The sequence below is a fragment of the Heterodontus francisci genome, chromosome 16 (genome assembly GCF_036365525.1).
Source record: "Heterodontus francisci isolate sHetFra1 chromosome 16, sHetFra1.hap1, whole genome shotgun sequence".
Lineage (NCBI taxonomy): Eukaryota > Metazoa > Chordata > Chondrichthyes > Heterodontiformes > Heterodontidae > Heterodontus > Heterodontus francisci.
This window is the reverse complement of record NC_090386.1, coordinates 84904900-84929693: the sequence shown is the minus strand read 5'-3', so window position 1 is coordinate 84929693 and position 24794 is coordinate 84904900. Positions and strand designations below refer to the sequence as shown.

Genomic DNA, 24794 nt, shown 5'->3' with positions numbered 1-24794 from the left:
TCTTCGACTCGCCACTCCTTAGCCCCGCCTTTATGGTGTCTGCCAGCTCTGGTGATCACTGGCAACTGACTCCCACGACCTGTGGTCAATGTCACAGGACTTCATGTCGCGTTTGCAGACGTCTTTAAAGCGGAGACATGGACGGCCAGTGGGTCTGATACCAGTGACGAGCTCACTGTACAATGCATCCTTGGGGATCCTGCCATCTTCCATGCAGCTCACATGGCCAAACCATCTCAAACGCCGCTGCTCAGTAGGGTGTATATGCTGGGGATGTTGGCCGCCTCGAGGACTTCTGCGGTGGAGATACGGGCCTGCCACCTAATGCCAAGGATTCCCCAGAGGCAGCGAAGATGGAATGAGTTGAGATGTTGCTATTGGCTGACATACGTTGTCCAGGCCTCGCTGCCGTAGAGCAAGGTACTGAGGACACAGGCTTGAAACACTCATACTTTTGTGTTCCGTGTCAGTGCACCATTTTACCGCACCCTCTTGGCCAGTCTGGACATAGCAGCAGGCACCTTTCCCATGCGCTTGTTGATTTCTGCATCGAGAGACAGGTTACTAGTGATAGTTGAGCCTGGATAGGTGAACTCTCGAACCACTTCCAGAATGTGGTCGCCAATATTGATGGATGGAGCATTTCTGACATTCTGACCCATGATGTTCGTTTTCTTGAGGCTGATGATTAGGCCAAATTCGTTGCAGGCAGCCGCAATCCTGTCAATGAGTCTCTGGAAAGGACGTCATTACCCCTGAAATAATCTAGAGTGCCAAGCCTGCTATACTCTCAGCACTCCATGAACTGCCTTGCCTGTGCTGGGATGAGGGAGCAGCACCACAGGACATACGCGATGCCAATATCATCACTGTCTATAAGAACAAGGGTGACTGCAGTGACTGCAACAACTACCATGGAATCTCCCTGCTCAGCATATTGGGGAATGTCTTCGCTTGAGTCATTTTAAACAGACTCCAGAAGCTGGCTGAGTGAGTCTACCCTGAGGCACGGTGCGGCTTTCGAGCAGAGAGATCCACCATTGACATGCTGTTCTCCCTTCGCCAGCTCCAGGAGAAATGCCGCGAACAACAGATGCCCCTCTACGTTGCTTTCATAGATCTCACCAAAGCCTTTGACCTTGTCAGCAGACGTGGTCTCTTCAGACTACTAGCAAAGATCAGATGTCCACCAAAGTTACTAAGTGTCATCACCTCATTCCATGACAATACGAAAGGCACATTTCAGCATAGCAGTGCCTCATCAGACTCCTTTCCTATCCTGAGTGGCATGAAACAGGGCTGTGTTCTCGCACCTACACTGTTTGGGATCTTCTTCTCCCTGCTGCTCGCACATGTGTTCAAGTCTTCAGAAGAAGGAATTTTCCTCCACACAAGATCAGATGGCAGGTTGTTCAACCTTGCCCATCTTAGAGCGAAGACCAAAGTACAGAAAGTCCTCATCAGGGAACTCCTCTTTGCTGATGATGCTGCATTAACATCCCACACAGAAGAGAGTCCAGCATCATCGGTTTATATTTCCCTTTACTTGAGCATCATATAAAATTAAAATCAATGGCTTATGAACTGAGATTCTTTTCCACAAGATAGAGATTTCAGTGCAATTATATAAAATATTTTATGAAATGTTTAGTAGATATATATGAACAGATAGTATCCATACCATGCCTACTCCTGTTGCAGCTCCACTGAATTTTATGTGCAGCTGTATGAATGCCTTGCAGCATGGGACAATGCCTGCACAATACTCACTGTCAATATTAAAGGGGCATGAAATGCTTGTGTTCGACTCAGTATACATAGGATGGGGTATAAGAAGGAAGGAAAAGCATTCATTATATAGCACCTTTCACAGCTCAGGATGTTACAAAATGTTTTGCAGCCAATGAAATACTTTGAAAGTGCAGTCAGTACTGTAACATAGGAGATGTGGCAGTTTTACACACAGCAAGGCCCCACAAACAGCAATGTGATCATTCTCACATAATTTTTTTGAAGATATCGTGCAGGCGGCACAGTGGCGCAGTGGTTAGCATGGCAGCCTCACAGCTCCAGCGACCCGCGTTCAGTTCTGGGTACTGCCTGTGCAGAGTTTGCAAGTTCTCCCTGTGACCGTGTGGGTTTTTGCCGGGTGCTCCGGTTTCCTCCCACAGCCAAAGACTTGCAGGTGATAGGTAAATTGGCCATTGTAAATTGCCCCTAGTGTAGGTAGGTGGTAGGAGAATTGTGGGGTTGTGGTAGGGGACATGGGATTAATGTAGGATTAGTACAAAATGGATGGTTGATGGTCGGCACAGATTTGGTGGGCCGAAGGGCCTGTTTCAGTGCTGTATCTCTAAAAAAAAAAGAAATATTGGTTGAAGGTTACATATTGAGCAGGACACTAGGGAGAATGTCCCTGCTGTTCTTCAAATTAGATTCACCAAAAGCAGTACATATTTAATGACTTGTCTGATAGACAACACCTCTGACAGTGCAGCACCAGAGTGTCATTCCAGCTTGTGTGCTCAAACCTCTGGATTGAGACTTAAAGCCATGAATTTCTAACTCAAAGGCAAGAGCACTACCAACTGAGCCACTGCTGACACCTAAAATGCCACATTGTACCTGGTGTACATACAGAACAATTGCAGGGTTGACTAAGCTTACATATAAACCTGGTGGCATGGTCAGGGAAGCTCCCAGAGTAAATGTGTGGTACTGGAGGCTTATTTACACCTGTGCTCTAGTAATATGTTTGAGGTGTGCTTATCACACAAATTTTGTCTTTAGTACTGTGGAAACACAGACCTGCTTAAACTCTTCTAATTCAAGCCTATGTTTTTATGGGGGGAAATGTGATCCTTTCCTCTGTGCCTTACAGTAAATAATTTCACCACTTGTCATTTCATTGTATTTTCAATCAGTGACCATGCTTTATCAAAAATAAATCTTATCCGCTCCAATTGTCTGAGCCGAAACATGAAAGCAAACAGCACAAAGTTACTTGCTGCCAAATGGCCTCAGCATCTTTGAATGGAGGCTGAGGAGAACCAACCAGGTTCCTTGCTTTTACTAATATCTTGTGACTTTCTGAATGCACCAATGGATGAACACTGAGTGGAAGCAGGATCATATGTAGATGCGAATGGTCCTGCAGTTGAATAGCCCACTCGCTGAGGTATTGGAGAGTGAGGAACGGACATTCTGCTGAGATCCTCCCTGACTGTCCTGGGCTGATCTGAATGTGATCTCACTTGGACTATTAGTATGAAAGGGTATCTGTTGTACAAAGATAAGAACAGGGAGTCTGGACATTTACATGATAGAGACCGAGGCAAAATGAACTTATCTAGAAAAGGAGGTGTGGGGTCAAAGATGAAAGTTGCAGCCAACATCAAAAGGAAAGAAAATGTATTTGATCGTGATTCCCATTTGGGTTAAATTGCTGATTCGGTGTATGTCAGAAATTTCAACTTACTGGACTATTAAAGTGAAATTTAAAGATAACTTCACTGCGTGATCTTATATCCTGACAGAGCAGCCATACAATGTAAATGTGTGGTTCGCTCGTGGTTTGCACAAATGCCAAACTTCGATGATTTTTCAGTGATTCACATTGTTACTTGGGCTGTGCTCGCTGAATTTTTTTATTTCATACACATTAATTAGTACAACATTGATTGAGAGTTTAGGGTTCCGTTGCAACTTTGCGCAATCATTGCTAAATTATAACAGCATACATTAAATTCAGTGGTCATACTGCAAGCAACAAGTGCAATACTCCCTTTAACAAAATAAATGCCCGTTCGCCTTTCTAGTTAACGACCTGTTCATGAAATTTCATTCTCAGAAATCGTAGCCTACATTTTTTCGATGAGTTAATTTCTGAGTGTAACTACAAGTTTTACAAGCCAATTTGAGAATCTAGGCTCCTGTATCCAACCCGCGCTCCTTCCTAAATAAAGTCGGGAGTATGCCTGTTTAATCCCCCACGTAATTAACGACCAATTAACAGACGAGGCGCAATTGGTGGAAGCTTTGGAAAGTGCGACTTGCGAAAATGCAATTTCGTTAGCCAATCGTCAATTTCGAAGAGAAACGACTGTCCTCTTGTTTCCACTTAAAAGGGGAATTTAACCCATTTCAAATGGCCACATGGGCTTCTGTAGAATGACGAGGACGGGGGTTGATTTGCAGCTCATAACCTTTGTGAAATGCATTTAGGGTTGGCTTGTACCGCTTTGATCCCGTGTCTGCTGCATTTGTTGGGATGAAGGGACGGTTTAGTCGTTCGTTTTTCAAAATTAATTCCTATCCCTCGTACTACCCTGACATGTATTTTGTTCGTCGTTTCCACTGGTCGCATGTTTGCGCCAGATCAGCAGAGAGCCCACGGAACGGTTTAGTCCGTTGGCATTTCAGAGGAAAATTCCTCCCCCATGCAAGCAGCTCCTTGGCCCAGGGCTAATGGCGAGGTGGGGGGGGGGGGGGGGGGGTGGTGACAGGATGGCGATGCAGGAGCATCCCAGAAAACTGCTGGGACAGACCATACAATAAACACCTGATGTGAATCCCCTGCACATTTCAGATCCGGATGCATCCCCCGCACCCGCCCCTCGTCGGTGAACTGACTCAAGGCGGCCCTCTTTAGCTGATCTGCTAAAATGCAGGTTTCAGCAATATGCAAATCCTCACTTTTCAAATAAATGCTGTTTTCGTTGCGGAAATTTAAAAAAAAAACGCCAAAGTACATGGCAGGACAAAAAAAAAATCAGCTGAACCAAAGTGAAAGGCGAATCTTGGGGAAGGGGCGCCGACCCCTTGAGTCCTTGTGCAGACTGACTTGGAACTGTAGGAAGGAATCCCTCCCATTTCACTGGGCAGTCGTCAGTCAGGGTTGGAAAATGATTCTAAGTTATTCAGATAACAGTAATAAAGAGCATTAAAACATACAACTCCAGAGGGCTTATTATACAACCAGGATACATGTACAGAGCGGGAATCTCTCTCTCTCTCTCTCTTTTCCATGGTTAGAAGTCAGTAAAATAATTGCCTATTTTTTAAAGGACATTTGCAATTGGATATTCTTTATTGCAGTCAATATAGGATTGCATTTATTGCGTACAGAAAATAACCACAGCACAGAAACAAGACACAGATGTAGTGGTGATATGTGTGAAATTAAACAGTAATCTCTACTATAGGAGACTTGAGTTCAAAGATGTTTAGAAAATATCCAAGTTTACGGTAAAATCCACCAGCCGTCCTTTTCCTATCCCACCCTCACCCCGTGTTGGATGTGAACAACCCCAGGCACCAGGGGCTCATTGGTGCAGCAATTGCCTAACGGGCTTCTATGAGGACGCAAGAGGGATGTCCTGCAGCGCAACGTGCCTGCATAAAAATGCGATGAATTATTAAATAGATCATCTTTCCGGAAAACACTTACAACACAATAAATCTAAACACCGATCGGCCGAATTCCCCCACCCCGCCACCTTCATTTGCTCTTTTCCCCGCGCACTCTATCGCTTCTCTCTTACTCACTTGCCTCTCCCTTGCTTTGCCCTTCTCAATGCCCCCCTTTTCCTTCTCTTTTCTGTTTCTCATTTTCCCATTCTCCTCCCACCCCCCCCCCCCCCCTGCATTTTATGTCCTTTCCCGTTTTTTTTACGAAATACCGAGGACAGGATCAACACATTATGTTAGTGTATGCTCCGCTTAAACTGGCTTTGTTTTGTGGTATATTCGGGCATCTTAAACCCATATTTAAAGCAAAACTGGGAACTAAATAAAACTAACTTCTCCCACGCGTGTGTAAATAGTCAGGTAAAAATAGCGCTTCACGCCTGTATTTAACTGTATTTCCGTTAATTTGAAAGATTGTTTAGAATAAATAAGACGTCTTTTTAAGATTTTGGACACTGGGAGTTTGTAACAGATCCGGAATGTTTAGCTTGTGTGAAGAGGAGAGATATGAGTGAGATTTGACAGTGGAACATTCGGAAGGGTTAAAGTGTATTCGGTATTAACTAGATGCCCTGTTCTTTGCAGATGTTAATTCGAAACTCAGGCTCGTCCATATGCCTTCCCCTGTGATTATATCTGTGCTGAAATCCGATATTTAGTGGGAACAATCATCAGTTCCCCACCCTGCCCTGTTCTATCAACCAAAAGTCTCCTAAGTGAGAAAACGGCTTGGTTTACTCATGATTTCTGTCTGATTACCAGTCCTCTAAACTTTTGCCACCAAAGCGCTTTGTGAACAATCTGATGGTTGCTGTAAATATCAGACAAACTGGTACATTAGTGACAGTGCGTGGGTGTTCTCACATATGTGGGAGCATGTGTGCTGTGGTTGGGTAACCTGCGAGCGAGGGTGTTATTTTCCTGTGGCAGTGTTTCTGTACCTATGTGTTTCAGAGTTTGTGATGAGTGTTGTGGGGGTGGGGTGGGGGGGGGGGGAAGGGTGCTCAGTGTATCTGCATGTGAGAGTGTGTGTGTGTTTGCATGTGTGTATGTGCAGAAGATTGTGTGTTACTGTACGTTTGTTTCTGTTATCTAACATATGTATGCGACGAATAGGAGTGACTGCCGGTATATATGTGTCTCCAGTGTTGTCAGCATGTATGTGTACACGTCGCTGTATGTTTTTTTTTTATGTGTGAATCTGTGACACAGGGAGTGAGGAGGACGGAGGGGAAGTGGGTGGGGTGAGGTGGTGTGGAGTGTGCTACCCGCAAGTTCCCAAAGCCCTGCTCTGGGCTCCTATTCATTACCCCAGACCAGAGCTTGGGGAGGGAAGGGTGGGAGGCTCTTAGATCTCTATCAAACCTGCAGGTGATTTCTATTTTGGTCAGAACCGAACCAATTTGCAATGGGTTGTAAGCAAATTATACGGTCTGTATATGAAAGATGATTTCCTTGTAAAGTAGCTCCTCGTTCTGTCTTTCAATAACCCAATATTAACCAAATTTAGCACGGTCTAAATCTGTCTATCGATGACTATGTACATCCTTTCTTTTCTGTCTCTATAGATCATCAAAGCCCTTTCCATCTATACGCTTCTGTCTAATCCCCTTAACCCTGTTCGTCTCGAAGCTCATTATACAGTCAAAGGGTGAAATGTTCCTTCTCTTCCTTTCATTCCTAGAGAGAGTGTCCTTATAATTCATGTCCTCTGGGTACGCGTATCATCACTCCTGTCATCTAGTGTAATATATATGTGTGTGTAGAAATATATTTATCGGCCTATACATTTATTTAGATATTTAAATCGTGACAACCGATTCCAGGGAGAGCGATCATCCCAAACCCGCATAATGTCCCTCTGTACACCTCGAATAAACAGAGCCAGGGACCTGGATCCAGCGGCTGAGCGAAAGGAGAGCCCCTGGGCTGGATGCGGCTCTTGGAGCAACGGGGAGGGGAAGGGGGGCGGGGAATATTTACAAAGCATTAGTCAAAATAATTTTGTGAGGGGGAAAAATCTGTAATCCAGCGGATTCTCCTGCAATCCGAGTTACATCTAACACCCTCTGTAAACAAGGTACGATCGAGGGCTTCAAATGAAGAAAGATTCATTAATATCGTTTTTCCATTTAATTATAGCTTGCACGAAACATCTGTGGCAACAAAATCGCCAATAGATTTGTTTTCCAAATTCGCTCGGGTAACAACGAGAGTTTATGTCGATGGTTTTTTTTCCCCACGTGTAATCATTATTTTAAAGAGCGGTTTTTTGGAACTTTTAAATTGGTTTTAACACCATTTGTATCGTCCCAGACAGGAGCTAGGGAGGAATTTTCCGCGGTAAAATCTGTTGTCAGAGGCCCTGTCCCTTGTCATTGTGGGGCTCGTTAGGTCCCAGCCCGTGTTGTCAGAAGAGGGAGAAAAAGTCAGAAACTCACGGGGGTTCCAGTGGAACGCATTTTTAATCCTTGACATCCCATCTTAAATCGGCTAAAATTGGCGGTTAACACAACTTGTTTTTTTTCAGTCGGCCGACATAAAGTTTATTAATCCCAGGAAAGTAACCTAAAATTTATATTGAATATTTCCTTTTGTTCGAACTGATGGTCTTTTTTTTAAAAAAAGTCTAAATAATAAAACTGTCTGTGTATTTCTATCTATGATAGATGATTATTTGATTTGGGGATGAAGACAATATCTCTCTCGACTTAAAATATCGATTGTTGAGAATGGGATGAAATCGGTAAATAGCAACAAATGGATTTCAATTATCTTTGTTTAATATCCACCTTAATTTCAGCACTTGCATTTCGAGAACAATGCAGTAACTCGGCCAATGTGTCACGAAATGAATGATGTCTATATACACCATAACCTCAACTAACACATGCCATCGCTTCTAACTGTGGGGATATTGTTTGAAACTTAAAAAAAATATTGGCGCGTTAGATGTTTTCTCTGTCCGGTGTTGAGCTATAAAGCGACGTTTTATTGCTGCACAACTATCAGGAACCTCGTCAGTAGATTCTTTAATAAATGGCCCGCTATTCGCGCCCAGGAAATGCATGAAGACGACCGGGGTAGCAGGTTGAAAGTTTAAAAGTGCCAATGACGGAACACACGGATGCTGCAAACGCTCTACACATTCATCAGAGGCCGTGTTATAATTGCACCCACCTTCCCTTCGCTGTATTTTTTTACACAGAACAAGCAGACCTAAGGTTAAAACAATACATGCCCCTGGCTGTCTTTAATAACTTAAACTAGTGGTGAGAGGGAGCAGGATCAAGGTACATCGAGCAAACCTAGCAATGCGGAAAAAGCTGGGAATTCGTTGTCATATATACAACAGCAAGGTTGATATATCTAACGAAAAAAAGGTGGAGATGTAGAGAGACCTAGGTAGATGGACGGTGGCTCCAGCAGATATTTTTGGGTAGGCACTCTGGATCTCGTTTACGCAAATTATTGCATAGCCAGAGATACTGTATCTATAAATATAAAATATAAATAGATCATTGGTACAGAAAATACAGAGATCATTAGAGATGGTTCATATACTACCTGTAACTAGCTACTTTAGAGACAAGTCAGACACAACTTGGATGAACACTTGCTCTAATCAGTAGATAATGCAGAGGTATAACTAGATGTCGTCGAACCGAATACCTCTGGAGGTAGTCATGTGCTGGATGGAAACAATTGTTTTGTGTTGGCGTATCCATTAGTATTTAAAATGACGTTCGGTATCAGTAGCTGATACACCGACCAGTCTAACTTCTGTGATTTTGAAAATTGCTTCGGTACGGCGGCTCTCTGCCCGCCCTGAAATTATTGTTTTAAAACTGGCTTTCTGGCAGTAATGGTAAGGAATGTCTGCCGGGTTGTGGTGAGAACGGTAACGGTTTCTGTCCCTTCTGTCGCTGGCTGGTTTTCTGCTCTCGTCCCATTCCCTGTGCTCTGAAATGAACACATGGGGTCGCACTTTGTAGAGCTTTCCTTGTATATGTGTGTGTGTGTGTGTGCGTGTGCGCTTTGAAACATCCCAGTCCAGTCAGACTGATCCATACAGAGTTCCACCCAAGTACAGATGCATGATGTATTTGGACAAGGAACGAGCAGCCAATCACGGCTTTGATTTTCTTGTACTTTAATTTACAATAAATATTGCACAAAGGGGTGAACCTGCAGGCTATATTTTACTGCCAGTATCCTGGGAAAAAAGGCGAATAATTGTTAACGATAGAGAAAACAGCATCGATCCACCTGGTACAAAGTAACGATTTTCTCTGAAGCTAAATTCTAAAGTATATTTTAGGAATGGTGTAAATTGGTTAACATTACTGCACGGGAATATCACGGGGATTTTATTATCTGAGTTTAGATATTAATTTACAATGATTACAGGTCTGGATTTTACCTTTGCAGAACGCGCTGGGTCTCGACCTTTCGTGTAAGCAACTTTTGAACGCACGGCTTTTCCCCCCTCTCTCTCTTGTAGAGCAAATACTGCACTTGGCTTCAGGACAGCGAGCTATAAACATAGCGACCTGGCCGACATCAATCTCCACGCTGTCACTGGTCTCGGTCAGTCTGGATTCAAACGTCGTGTCAGAGCCCAACGTTTGCAGTAATTCAAAAAATAACAGGATATCACGGAAGGGGCTGCACGGCCGAATGTGGTGTCTGGTTTAGTGTTAGCGAGGTGGAGAGTGTGAGAGTGTAAGGAAGACGGGATAGACAAAAAAAGAGAAAGCAAGGTGTCAGAGAGTGAAAGGGTGAGAGAATGAGAGGAAGGAGAATGTTAGGGAGGAAAAGGAAAGGTAGGAAGACAGATATTTGGAAAGGCAGAGAAAGATAACGAAAGGTAGGGAAGTGAAGGCAAGAAGACAGACAGAGATAAAGAAAACCAGCGATCAAGAAAAAAACGAGAAGAGAGAACAGGCAGAACGAGAAAGATAAAAAGAGCAACACAGAGAAAGTCAGAAAGAAAGATAACAGAGATCGAGAAAGATTAAAGCAGAGAGTAGGACAGAGAAAGTCAGAATCAGAGAGATGTGCAGTAAGAGAATATTCGGTGTATATGTGGAGGGGAAGGGCTGTGCATATGAGGAGGAGGTGTATATGTACGACAAAGGTAAAAAAAATGAGAACACGGAGAGTAAAAAGTGCTGGAGTGAGAAATAACAGTGAATATTGTAAGATCTGGTCAGTGTGTAGGGGGGAGGGGAGCCTCTGTAGGTAGGATGGCGGTTGGGGAAGAGAGGAGGCTTTGTAAATAGACCTGGGGAGCGAGGGTGGGAGGTAGGGTGTTGGGTACTGGGTAGAGAGAAGCCTCTGTATATGCGCTGAGGGGGTGATGGAGAGGAGGCTGTGTATTTGGGGGGGGGGGGGAGTGGCTTTGTATATGGGCTGGGTGGGAGAGAGGGTGGGGAGGAACCTATGTATATGGGGAGGGGAGGGGCTGTATCTATGGGGAGAGGTGGGGAGGGCTGCATGTATATATGGGGAGGGGGCTGCTGAGTATATGGGGTGGGGGCCTGTGTGTAGGGGAGGGGCTTGTAAATGGGGAGGGGTGCTGGGTATAAGGGGAGGGGCTGTGTGTATTGAGAGGGGTGTGTATAAGGGTTGGGGAGGGCAGGCGAGCCTACGTATATGGGGAGGGGAGGCTGTGTATATGGGGAGGGAGAGGGGCTGTGTATATGGGGAGGGGCTATGTATATGGGGCGGGGGGCCCAGTATATGAGGAGGGGAGCCTGTGTATATGGGGAGGGGAGCCTGTGTATCTCGGGAGGGGGGCAGTGTATATGGGGAGGGGTGCCTGTGTATATGGGGAGGGGTGGGGGTTGTGTATATGGGCTGGAGGGAGGGGGAATGGCTGGGTTGGCAGCACTCTGCTGTCCAGCTGATTGTCAGCTGATTGGCTCTAATTGTCAAACTCCACTTCCCTTGTTTCTATCCTATTATGCTAATTCCGCCTTGTGGAGGCGCTGATTGGCGGGGAGAGCGGCGTGAGCCCCGCCTCCTGGGGGGGGGTGACGTGTGCCGGGGGGGTGTATATACTGTAAAAAAGATTTGCAATCTGTGCTAAAAGCTGGCTGATCAGCAGCAGATTGGCTGTGGGTGATTTTTTTTTCAATGTATTTTATTTTTGTTCCCCTTGCAGAGAGGCAGCGCTGAGCTGGAGCAGAAGCAGCAAAGTCTCCGGCTCTGCAATCGGGAGCTTCTCGCTTTACTCCATCTGCTCCGGGAGGACAGGACGTACAACTTGCACCGGGCTCTGCAACATTGAGGGCAAAGCCCGGGCACTTTCCTCCCTCTTTCCCTCCCCTCCCTCAATCCTTGTGCATTTTTTTTTGTTTGTTTTTAAATGTCCCCCTTTTGGTTTTATTTTCTCACCTCGCTTCCAGCAAGCTCTGAAAAGCGGCGGCGGCTGATTTCTTAATGCCAGCCAGTTTAAAGAGGGATCACTAACGTCGTGACAAGGCAAAGCGAGCCAGCAAGACTCTCTCTCTCCGTGTGCACTGTGCCATTCCGAGAAGTTTTACTCACTGAGAGAGTCCGTGGAGAGAAGCTGTGGGGGACAGAGAGCACAGAGGGACAGGCGAAAGAAGCGAAAAGAAACAAACAAGGCAACAAGACAAGGGACTTTAAAGTATCAGCAACATCCAGAACAGACTGAAAGCGATGACTACAGAGCTGGCCATTAATACAGAGTTGCCGACCAGCCCGCTTGCCATGGAGTATGTCAATGATTTTGACCTGATGAAATTCGACGTGAAGAAGGAGCCCCTGGGCACGGACCGCTCTGTCAGGCATTGCACCCGCCTCCAGCCCACAGGCTCGGTCTCCTCCACGCCTATCAGCACCCCCTGCAGCTCGGTGCCCTCTTCTCCAAGCTTCAGCCCCACCGAGCAGAAGACTCACCTGGAAGATCTCTACTGGATGACCAACAACTACCAGCAGCTGAACCCGGAGGCTTTAAACTTCACCCCAGAGGACGCAGTGGAAGCCCTGATCGGCAGCGCCCACGCCGTCCAGCAGCAGCTTCAAGGCTACGATGGCTTCAGGAATCACCACCACCACCACCACCATCACCACCAGTACCAGGGGGTGAACCCGGACGAGCTGGGCAACGCCAATGCCCACCACCAGCATCACAGCCACCACCAACAGCACAGCTCCCCGGCCTCCTCTACCTCCTCGGCCTCGCAGCAGATCCAGAGCTCGCCCCATCACCAGAGCCTGCACGCCGAGGACAGGTTCTCCGACGAGCAGCTGGTCAGCATGTCGGTGCGGGAGCTCAACAGGCATCTCAGAGGCTTCTCCAAGGACGACGTGATCCGCCTGAAGCAGAAGAGGAGAACCCTGAAAAACAGGGGCTACGCGCAGTCCTGCCGGTACAAACGGGTGCAGCAGAAACACCTGCTGGAGAACGAGAAGACGCAGCTCATCCAGCAGGTAGATCAGCTCAAGCAAGAGGTGGCCAGGCTGATGAGGGAGCGAGATGCCTACAAACTCAAGTGTGAGAAACTCGCTAGCAATGGCTTCAGAGAGGCTGGCTCCAGCAGCGACAGCCCACCGTCTCCAGATTTCTTCATGTGAGTCCCCAAGCGCCTGCCATCCTTCATCTATAACACCCCATTCATATGCCTGCTTGAGAATTGTTAGAGAGAGAGAAAGAGAGAGCGAGAGAGATAACTATCTGCAACATACCCCATCCATGTATTGCCTGTTTTGGTTATGTATAGAGAAAAACAGAAAACCTGCATTTAAAACACACAAAAATATTAATCCTGCATGCTGGACATGTATGGTAATAATTTCTATTTTGTACCAGTTTACTTTCCATTCGGCATGGCGTTGATCTTAGCTTGTGTTATTTGAAAGAAGTTATCACAGAATAGTTGAACTTTTTACTGTTTGTGCAGTCCTCTGTTTTCAGCTGACGAATATAACAGCTTGTAAATAAATGCAACAAGAACTGTGTCCATATGCACTGAACCATTTCAGCAGGCTGTGTTTTTTTAAAATAAATCTTTTTTTTCTGGGGGGAGGGGGAGGGGAAGGGAGGGGAAAGTCGAGGGCAATTTTCCGCTTTACCAGAAACCAACATTGTAACTTCAACGCATCTTCTTTGTTGTTCTTTTGGTTATTTTTCCTTTTTGTTGTTTTTCTTTTGGTTGCTGCAGAATTTAAAAAAAGGAACGGACAGATCTGAACATATACCAAGATTAACAACAATCTTTATTTTTTGTGCCATTAATGTGTTAATTTTACCTGGCGCTCTGAACATGAGTGGCGATTGTTTCAGAATTTAGCAAATTTAAGACTATGACACTTTTTTGTATAATAGTTTTTTTGGATACTCCAATTGTAAACTGTTATCACACAGTAGGAAGCTGTATTTGTTTTATAAATGCGGTTAATTTCCTAAATCCCTGCCAATCGGGAGAGAGAGAGAGAAAAAGATCAAGTTTCGGTTCTGTATGTTGTAAATCCAACGCTTGCTAATAAAATATACAGTCACTGTAGTGAGAATGTTTTAAAGTTTTTTTAAAAAATTGAAATGGAACTATTTTTATTACTGACAGTGTACGAAGGCTCCATTAGCCAATCTGGTCGGCTAAAGTCTTCTTTACACCAAAGTGATGCTTTAAATTGTACACTTTTTAATTCTAGATAGTATGGATTCTCTTTTTTTTGTGCAAAATCAGTGTCTAATAAGAAGCACTGACAATATGACCAAAATGAAAACTCTCTTTGTAAACTGCGCACTGCTGAGCGGATGCAAACGGCGCCTGAGTTTTTTTTTAAAAAATCATGAATAATAATTTAAGTTAACACGAATATAACTGGACGGCGTGGCAGCATTTGTGCGTCTATACTTTTTAAATACTGTTAAAGGGTGATTTTTTTCGCAAGGCGGGAAGAGAGAGATAAATAAAACATTGACTGTAGTGATTGAAACAACCTCATTCAGATTCATTAACTACTCACAAAAAAATTACTCCCATAAATTCTGAAGAGAGCATAAGCAGACAGCTTATGGGAATGACAATGCCTTTCAATGATCTGTTCCGATCTGGACTATTGTAGTGTTATCCAAAAAAAAAGAAATGGTTTCTGTCTTTTCTCTTTTGTTCTGTGAAGACTGTTTTTTTTCTATTATATGCTAATTAAAGTCATTCAAATGGCATTTATTTTGACATATGCTTCTCCGATGTCTTTTATTCTCACCTTCACTTGATCTTTTTTCTTTGTTTTGCTTATTATTGAAAAATAAATTCAAGTGTGCAAAAAAAGTCAAGAAGCGCAGTCAAATTGTGTTACATCATACATAAGTTCAAATCTGTTTTATTACTGTAACATACCCATATGTGTTATCTCCACTCCTATTGCCATTATCACTCTGGGTGCCTACACCCTTAACATACATTTGGCACTCAGAATCACTCTGACACTATGCCAAGAATTATACTTTAAATCCCACAGCAATAGCAGATTTGTTTTTTCATGTCACTGGGAAAATCATTGCCTTTAATCTGTAACATATTAGATATATTTGCTGTTGTAAAACCAGTACTTAAGCACAGAGTTCAAATTTTGATTTTTTTTGCAGTAAATGGGCACAGTTACTGGTTGAGTGTTATTTTGATGATTTTTAACTGCATTCTGTGCCAGTTATTGCATGCTAGCTTGGGAAAGCTTGAGAGGAATATTGTTTGTGGGAACTGCCAGTGCATATTAATGTCCTCTCATGCATGCATTGAATGAAACAGTGGGGCTAATTGAACAACAGTAATAAGAAAATAGAAAGAAAAGCCCCTTGGTATGTTTAGCATGCTGTATTCTGTTTGAATACTGTGTGGATGGAAAGTTTTCAGAGGCCGGAGTTCGTTTATGTAGGAGGTGTTTATGCCATATCTGTAGCCATTATGAATTTTAATTTTCATTATGAAATGGACGTTTCTAATGGTGGGAATAGTCAAGAGGTTATTCAGTTTGCCCTGGAGTTAGCTGAGTGCCAATAAAGCATATTGTCTTTAATCGAAGTCCCAATGCAAAAAGATAGGATTATAATGTACAAAATCACTGCAGTGCTTTTCTTCCTTAACATTCTTGCATTGTCATTCCATTGCCCTGTTTGCAGCAACTTTAAACTTCATGTGTTTGGTACCATTTCAAGGTTATGGTGAAGAGACGTGTGGCCCTCTTTACTGTGTAATGCTGTAAATTGGATGAAATTCATTTGTAGGCAGCATTTCAGCAGGATGCATTGATCGTAGCAGAAATCTGAGAGGTGGCAAATAGCTGATGCTTCAGAAAGTGATCATTTAAACCCAGCCTTTGCAATTTTGCTAAACATACGACTTAATTTTTTTTAAAGAAATGGGTAATTTAAACTGTGTCAGCAGGTAAGTGTGTAGGCTGTTCATAAAATAATTTTGCAAAAACATTCTGGGTTTTAAAGCTATACACTGAAATTCAGCAACTCCATGCATCTAAAGTCGAACTTAATAAAAAACACACATACTTAGCTAGTGGTGAATATCTGGCTATGGAGAAATTATTTTTATACTGCTTTCATAATCCATCTGGTGCACAAACCACAGCGCTGCTTGAAGACATGAAAGTGAACAGTATAGAGAAGAAAAAAGAGAAGTTGTCAATTTGGGAGATTGAGTGTTTTTGGCGTCTCTAAACAGTGGGTGTATTAAATGCTACGATATTTAGCAGAGTGCATCAGTCCCCTCAGCTGGTGTTGATGTGAACTAACCATTCCCAGCTGTTTTGGGCTGAGTTTTCAGCACATTGTCTGCTTGACTTGCTGTAGCGAGCTGGTTGGTTACTAGTGTTTGACACTGAAGGGTCAGGGCATCTCTTCAGGAGTTGCCAGTGTCAAATTACTGATCCTAGATACACAGGATCACTCAGCGGAGATAGCGTTTGGCCCTGACTTCAGCAAGAAGAGACTCGCTACTCCGGTGCAAAAACATTAGGGGCTGATACTGAAAGCTGAATGTAGAAAGCAGTACTAATGACGGAGTCACACTTAGACCAAATGTAAAATTATTTCTTAAAAAAAAAAGACCGTCACAGAAATCGCAAAATAGTGGATGCTTTCTTTGGGCCAAATGGTTTCAATGATAGGAAGCGAAACAAAAAAAAAAGGCTCAAGTCAAAAAGCCACCATAGCAGAATAGCTGACACAGCAGTAGTTAAGGCAATTTATAACAATGTTTTGCTTTACTAATATTTTGCCTTTAATAAAATTAGCCATGTACAAATACTATGACATTGAAAGCATTGTTTCACATTACAAGAATCAATTATTTAAAAGTAGCCATATATTAATTCTGGTGATTTGGTGAGCCATTTCATCTTAAAAGATGTGCCATATCAGTAAATGTTGTTTGCCAATTTTAGAGCAGTGCAACCATCTACTTGCACAAAACTATTTATATTTGAACCTAATTCCTCCAGCTCTAAATCTAAATTTTAATTCGCAGTCATATCTTAGTCTAGAAAGAAAATGGCATCAATTTCGTTTCATATATGCAAAATGCATTAAAAAACTGATTACAATGTAAACAAAATCTCAACTAAGGAACGCTGCTTGGGTCAGTTATTATTACAAATATTTAAAATTGTTCAGTAAAGGCAGTTGCTATCTGGGAATCGGGGGAGTGGGTTGATGTACACAGAATATGTGAAACAAAAGTGTCAGGCACCCTAAAATATGCTTTGAGGGGCAAGTGCTCAGTTTAGAGTGAGTAGATTCAAATGGTCTGGGCTGGTGCAATGTGTCTGAGTTCTATGTTTTACATAGCTAACCAACCAACTCCACCAGTGTGTGTGGGAGTACTACCCAGAAAGCCTTGGTCCATTCTGCATAGCATCATTTCTGTGACATCTTCCCTTGATTGGGAACATCAACAGGAACGACTCCAAATGAGTGTTACAGAGTTTAAATTACAAAATAGTAATTTAACCATCCTGGTGTAAAGATGAAAACCTAATGCTTTGAAATTCCATTTGGCGTTGAAGGACATAAGGGTTTTTTGAATAATCATTTGGGAGTTTTGGATAAAATATCTTGCGCACTCAACAGTGGAAATGTTGCACGCGAACATTCACCGCATGCAGTATGTGCAGTAAATGGAGACCCGCATGCCTACTAAAACAGATCAATGACTCACACATAGCTTTAGATCCCACCCCTTCCTTATTTTTTGACAATTAAGTTGACCTATAAAGGGGGAATATGTTGCTCTTCCTGCCTTGTTCATTGCATTTGCTTAGTAGCTATGGGGAAACACTCTGCACACAAGCACTTGCTGGATCTTTGGTACTGTACGGTCAATCTAAAGTGGGACAGAACAGGAACACCAATCATTGCTAATATCATCTCCAAAGCACTCCTTGAAAGGATGGTGAAAGCAGATTCAATAATAACTTTCAAAGGGGAATTGGATATACACTTGAAAAGGAACATAGGAACAGACCATAGGAGTAGGCCATTTAAATCCTCGAGCCTATTCTGCCATTCAATGAAATCATGGCTGATGTGTGACCTAACTCCATATACCAGCCTTTACCTCAAATCCCTGGATACTTTGACTAACAAAAATCTATCGATCACAGTTTCAAAATTAGCAATTGATCTAGCTTCAATTGCTGTTTGTGGAAGAGAGTTCCAAACTTCTACCACATTTTGCATGAAGAAATGTTTCCTAATTTTACTCCTGAAAGGTGCGGCTCTAATTTTTAGACTATACCCCTTAGTCCAAGACTCCCCAAGAAGTAGCAGAAATAATTGCTCCAATTCTACCCAATCTGCTTGCTTTAATATCTTGAAAACTTTGATCAAATCACCCCTTAACCTTATAAACTAAAAAAGGAAAAAATTGCAGGGTTATGGGAAAAGAGCAGGGAATTGGGTCAAATTAGAGAGTTCTATTGAAGAGCTGGCAGAGACACAATGAGCCGAATGGCCTCCTTCTGATTCTATGCCCCAAAATTTTCAAAAAATGACATATTGGCCCTTGCATCTGTGAAGATTGACAGTCATTTTATATCACTTTATGTTATTTTGCACAGTTCACTATGTTATTTTGCACTGCTCACTGCTGTTATAGTGAATGTGCATGTGTGTGTGAATGTAGTTTTTTTGGTGATAACAAATAGGGCAAGTGATTTTGTTGTTTGCAGCAAGTAATGTGCCATTGCTCAAGTCCACTCAGTGACTGGAATTCTCATTGCCTTTGGGACAATTATGTGCAAAATTTGCAGTACTTACGCAGCCCACTGTGCAGTATAAACGTAAGCATCAAAATTCTCAGGATGTTGCCCTAATAGTGAGCAAAAGTTCACATTCTAATTATTTATTGTGGCATTACAACATAAAACTTTTCAGTGTGACTCTCGTCATATTAAGTTCATACTGACTACTGCTTTAAACTGCCAGAATTAATTTGTGCACGTATATGATGCAAACTGAGTTCAAGCAGTTCATGCGTTCTCCACCTCCCCCACCCCCCCCCCCCCCAACCACCCCACTCCACCTAGAAAGGAACTATTCGTTCTCTTTCCATACTGCCATGCAATGCTGCATTCATGTAAACTGATCTCTTAAGCCTTGCTTACAAACTGCTTTCATCACAGATTCACCCGATAAGATCATTAATGGCATTTTTTAATGAGCACACAAGTTTTGTTTTCCGCACTTGCTGCAGAAAAAAGAAAGTATCAAATACATTAATCTGATTCGATAACAATGCTGTAAATATTCCGTCATTATCACATTGGTCCTCAGCAGTTAGCATGTTGCAAAGAGGATCAAACTACGGGGAAAGAATGCCCTACTATCAGGTAGCAACTACAACAGTCAAAACTTATTGGCATGTCAACAGTTTTTAAAAATTCATTCTTAAGAGATGGGCATCACTAGCATGGACAGCATTTATTGGCCATCCTTAATTGCCCTTGACAAGGTGCTGGTGAAGGCCCCCCTTCTCGAACCCTTAAAATGGGGCTGCAGGTGGAAGGAGGATATTACAGTCTGTAAAACTATGATGACAGATTTAAACAGCCTAAGTGTCTTTAACTTCACAATCACCAGTGAAAAAAAAATATTTGGAGCAAAGACCTTAGAGTGGGTCCTTTTTAAAATAAGATGCAAGCTCACCTGCCATCCGCTCAGCGTGGGATGGTTATTGGGAGTGAACAGAAATAAATCAGCAGAGTGAGGCTGGTGAAATTTTGTTTTTGGTGGTTTTCTTTACATCGAAGATACAACTGACTCATTGCAAAAAACAACAGAAAAGACAGTTAGCTTTGTCTTATAAAAAACTCACAACTTTGTAGCAGACTGTGTTTTTCAGTCAGATGACAGGTCACATGGAATTGGGCCAAGAAACATGTTTTAATAAGAGACAGTAAATGGTGGTTTGAAAGCAAAGTCGGACAGAGTTCTTTTTTTTTTGGCTGTTAAGATGACACCAGACACAATTCACAAAGATTGCTTTTTAGATTTGAGTAGATAACGGCATCTAAATTTTTCACAATTAAGGGATTGGATGGTGCTCATAACACGCTGTCCTGACATTCAAACCAGTTCAGACTGGTGGGATGAGAATCTCCTCGCTCCACTGCCTTGGTAAAGGCCTTGACTGAAATGCAATATGGAGAACCTCAACTAAGTTTCTTGTGGATGCCAATTTGCATCAGAAAACTGCCCACAATTAAGCACTAATTGCCAAAGCCACTCACACAGGATGCCGCAGAGATGCCTGTTGTGGGAAATAAAATACCACATATGTGCAGTAGTGGTTGTTCTTCTAAACAAAACTTCAGGCAGATTGTTGGGGCAGAGTAGAAGGGTGAGAAATGGGGCTCGTTAGCTTTGTTTGTTTGGTGCTATGAGTGCCCTTACAGCCCCAAAATGGCATTTGGGGCACGCACCCACACTTATGAGATGAATCATGCCATATTGATGAGGGTGTTAGTGCAGGCGCTGTGAGCATCCACTGGAAATATGCAGAGCAGTCAGATCATGTGTCAATTATCATTCAACACTGATTTAATGCCAACGCTGCCATTTTGGAGCTTAACAATTTAGCTGCCAGCTTTTTATCGTACAGCTGAACAGCATTCATCAGCTTGGAGGAGCCCATTCCAGTGCTATTTAAAGGGATCATCAGCTACTTACAGGTTACTTATTCACTGATTTCTTCTGGCTGTTGCCATGAGTGTACAAGTGTTTGGTGCTTTCAATAGTTGTTTCAATTTGCAAAACCCTACAGGTTTGGTACGATGGGTGCTGATGAACATTTGCTGACTTCAAGGAATCTGCATAAACCAGTAGCTTCCAGATATGGATGCATGAGCAGGCATTTCCCTTGGGTTACAGCATGACTTGGAGATTGATAGGGAGCGACACAGAGTAGGACAAGCTGCTGGAAGAGGAGGAGGAGCAGGACTCTCAGCAGGGCATATTTGCCCAGGTGTTCAGGGCGCAGTTCTCCTGCCTGAACCTCAGCGAGGAACAATGAATGGAATGTCTATACTTCAGTAAGGATGTCCTTACTGAAATCTACCACCTGCTGCAACCTCAGTGCAGGCGAGGACCACATTGCCAGTGAAGGTGACTGTGGCAATAATCTTTCATCTGTCTGCACCTTCCAGGGTGGGGCTGGAGATATTTGCAACATCTCGCAACTTGCCGTTCTATGCTTGTGTAAGGGAGGTCACTGAGGTCACTGCTATTCATTGAGTGCTAGCTAAATTTCATTTCCTCTTGCCAGAGATAAGCAGGCGAAGCGAGATCGTGGCTTCGCTAGGATTGCAGGCATCCCCACAGTGCAGGGTACCATTGACTGCATGCAAATTGCTTTGCAGGCGTCGCATGTCAACTCTGCCTTATACTCGAACTGAAAGTGATTCCACTCCCTCAATGTCTGGCTGGTGTGCAACCATATGCAGCGTGTCATCCATGCCAATGCTTGGTGTTCTGGCAGCAGACATGATGCCTTTATTCTGTGGCAGTCCACTGTGTCAACTGCATTTGAACTAACAGAGCAAATGGGCGACAAGGACTATCCTTTGATGACATGTCTGATGACTCCAGTGTGCAACTCATGTACACATGGGCAACATGCATATAATGAAAGCCATGCTGCCACACAAAAAGTGATAGAGCAGACTAGTAACATGCTGAAACATATTATCCACTGCCTGGACCACTCTGGAGGACCCCTGCAATACTTGGCAGAGCAGACTCAAAACTCATCATGATCTGCGGCATGCTGCACAACCTCACCATCGTGAGGGCACAGCCCTTGCCACCAGCTTAACAGCTGAGGAGGAGCAGGAGGAGGAAGAGGAAGGGAGGAGGCAACCTATACAGCCCCTTTCTGCAAGGCCATTTGTGAAGAACTCATTCGATGTGATGCCAGTAAGCACATCCCTAATTCCCCATTCACCAACAGTCCCACACCTTAAATTCCCTCTGTCGCTAACCATCACAGTGTCCACTTAGCCACAATGCAAAATTAAAATCAAACATAAAACAAACATTCCAAACTAAATTTATAAATGAAATCATTCCAAATTGTATACAGAAATCAATTAATCACTATTGTGCATTTCCTTAATGCCTGTCTTCTGTGTACCTTTGCCTGGCCTAGTGTTCCGATACAGTGCTTCCCCAGTGACTGCAGCGTGGCTGTTAAAAGGCTCCTGACTTTCAGTGGAGGAGTTTGCAGATGGCCTTGGAGGACGACCTTGACTATCTGTAGGCTTAGAATGGCAGGCTGCGGACTACACCATCTCAGCATGGGCAGCAGCAGTCTGGGCTGACTAACTGACAGGAAATAGCAAGGACACTAGTGGAGTGGCAGTGGTGAGAGGATGAATGCTGTCTTCCAGAGACAGGATAGCAGGTTCATGCTCAATGGAGCCACTGCCACTCACATGGGATGGTGCCTCAGCAATCCTACTAATCTGTTGGAGGACAGAATGCTGGACTGCTGTGATACCCTGCAAGCCCCTTCTGCACACTAATCCACAGCCATGATGGCAGCAAGCTAACCTTGCATGACAGAAGTCTGAGCTTCCACTTCAGCACTCTCACTTTGGGTGCTGCTGCTTGTGCTGCAATGGAAGCTGCAACATCATCCATCAGATAATGCACCATGGTTGGATCCGCACGGATGGAAATGGAGTTGGTCCCACTTCCACACTGGAAAGATAGTTTGAAGTTCTCCGCAAAAATCTGTGCTAGTTGGTGCTGGACTCCTCCATGACATTGACCCGCAGGCTTTCTGGTAAGCTTCCCAATGCACCAATCACTTTGTTGTTCATATCCGTTAGTGTTTCTCTGTCTGCTGCTCCATCAAGGTGCTCATTTGAGTACACTGCAGACACCAGTGAGCTGGCACCTGGGGTATCCTTGGCTGCTACTCTGACTGCAGCCCACTCATGTCCAGTGTCTCACCATGTGCAGATCCCACCTTTTACTAAGTGTCAGTATCTGGTGTGAAATCAAGTGACAGAGCTGTGTCTTCATCTCTTCTTGGTGTTCCTGTACTACCTGGCCCATGGGTATCTGAAAGGAAAAAGGCACAAGGGTAGGTTTGTGGTGAGGGGTGGGGGTAAAAGCTATAGGTGCATGCCTATGTCATCTGCAGCTTGTAACTCAGAAGAGATTGTGGGATGAGGGGTATGTGGGATGTGAGAAGATGGATTAGGCATGAGGGTACTGTCATCTTCAATGGTTTCATCCCCACCACCTCAGCAATGGGTGTTCCAATATTGGCCTGCACCGTGTCTTCCATGGGAGTTAGGACATGCAAGCATGCCTGTCCCCCCTCTGGTTAGCTCCTGCTGCCTCCAGTTGTGCGCCACCTTGTCAGTGATTGTCATGCAAACTGTTTAGCTGATGTCACTGTCATGGTTGAATAGCTGGCTGTGTGTACAAGCTGTGACCTATGTGTGTGAGGCTTGCAGCAGTGTTAAATTTGTGAGGGTGAGGTGAAGTATATTATTGCAAGGTATGATGCCTGATTGATATAAATTGTTGGTAGATGAATGATGAGGGTGTAGTGATTTGAGCAGTGTGAGGTTATTGGTGCAATTGCTAGGATATGGCATTTGAAGATGCATTCACTGACCTCAACCACTCCTGTGAGGTCATTGCGCTCCTTGCATCACTGCATCTTGGATACACTGCTGGTATCTGCATGGCTATTTGTTCCCACTGCCTTTTGGGCGTCTGGATGGCTTCCTGGATACAAGACATCTCTCCCACTTTCCATTTCCTCCACAAAGGCCTCCTGTGCAGCATTCAAAAACCTTGGAGCCAGGTCTCTGCCATATTATGGCATTCCTCATTGTTTCCCAGGTCGGATTCACATCCTGCAGGACAGCCACAATGCACCTCCTCTTGAAGGGGTGCAGGCTAGCTTTAAACAGCGCAGCCTTCAGTTGTGCTAGAACGTTAGGGTGTTAAGCCACCTGCTAATGCTGGCTGGACACTGAAATAATTGAAATGAGCACTAAATTAGAGTGCTGCCTGCATTATGATGAATGGATGTGGGTTAATTACAATCCCTGCGCCTTATTTGGAGGTTATCCACAATTTAGTCCCCAAGGGGTTTTACCCTGCTTCTGCCATGGCTGACCCAGGAGTGCTTGATGCGGGGGAAAAAAAGTTTTTAAAAAATCCTGAGCACTCAAATCTTTTCACTTTGGTAGTTACACAAAATGAACCAACAATATTCAAGAAATGTTTCAGTGACACTAAACCCATCAGGCCTAATTAAAGAAGGGCATAGGCTGTATTATGTGTTGCACACTTTCAACCTCCAGTATATTGGCCCAATTGATTATTGTCAGCTTATTAACAATGATGTATTGATTCATTGATTGGTGTATTCCATTATCTATTTGTCCGATCACCTGTAAGTACATGTAATGTACCTTTTGATTTTATATCTTACGTTTACACAGATTTCCAATGAAATGCACCAGAAAACAACCACTGCGCTCCATGCCCCATACAAGGTAAAATTCTTTTTATTTGTTTTGGAATCGGGTAATTTAATGGTCCAGAAATAATTCCATAATTTGCTTTTTTTTTAAGAGTAATGCTTGTATTCCATATAGGAAAGAGGAACATAAAAAAATCATTTCACGTGGGAGTAAATATATGCAGCCTTTCATGTTTTCACAACACTGCATTAGTGACAGAATCTCAATGTAGAGGAGCTGGTTTTGGCTAATGAGCGCTATCTTGTGTAAAATGAATGCGTTATTAT

General features: G+C 43.6%; 1 protein-coding gene across 2 annotated transcripts in view; it reads left to right on the top strand.

Moving 5' to 3' along the window:
• The first annotated feature begins 11558 nt into the window (after positions 1-11558).
• LOC137378266 (transcription factor MafB-like) overlaps positions 11559-24794 on the top strand; it is a 268346-nt gene continuing 255110 nt past the window's right edge. Inside the window, exons 1-2 of one of the 2 annotated variants that reach the window (XM_068048506.1) lie at positions 11559-13073; positions 24487-24540. In XM_068048506.1, the coding sequence (XP_067904607.1) occupies positions 12160-13073; positions 24487-24540 (968 nt within the window). In that variant the 5' untranslated portion in view covers positions 11559-12159. Of the gene's footprint in view, positions 13074-13664; positions 14684-24486; positions 24541-24794 lie in introns of those variants that run through there. The other variant, XM_068048507.1, reaches the window with a different exon arrangement.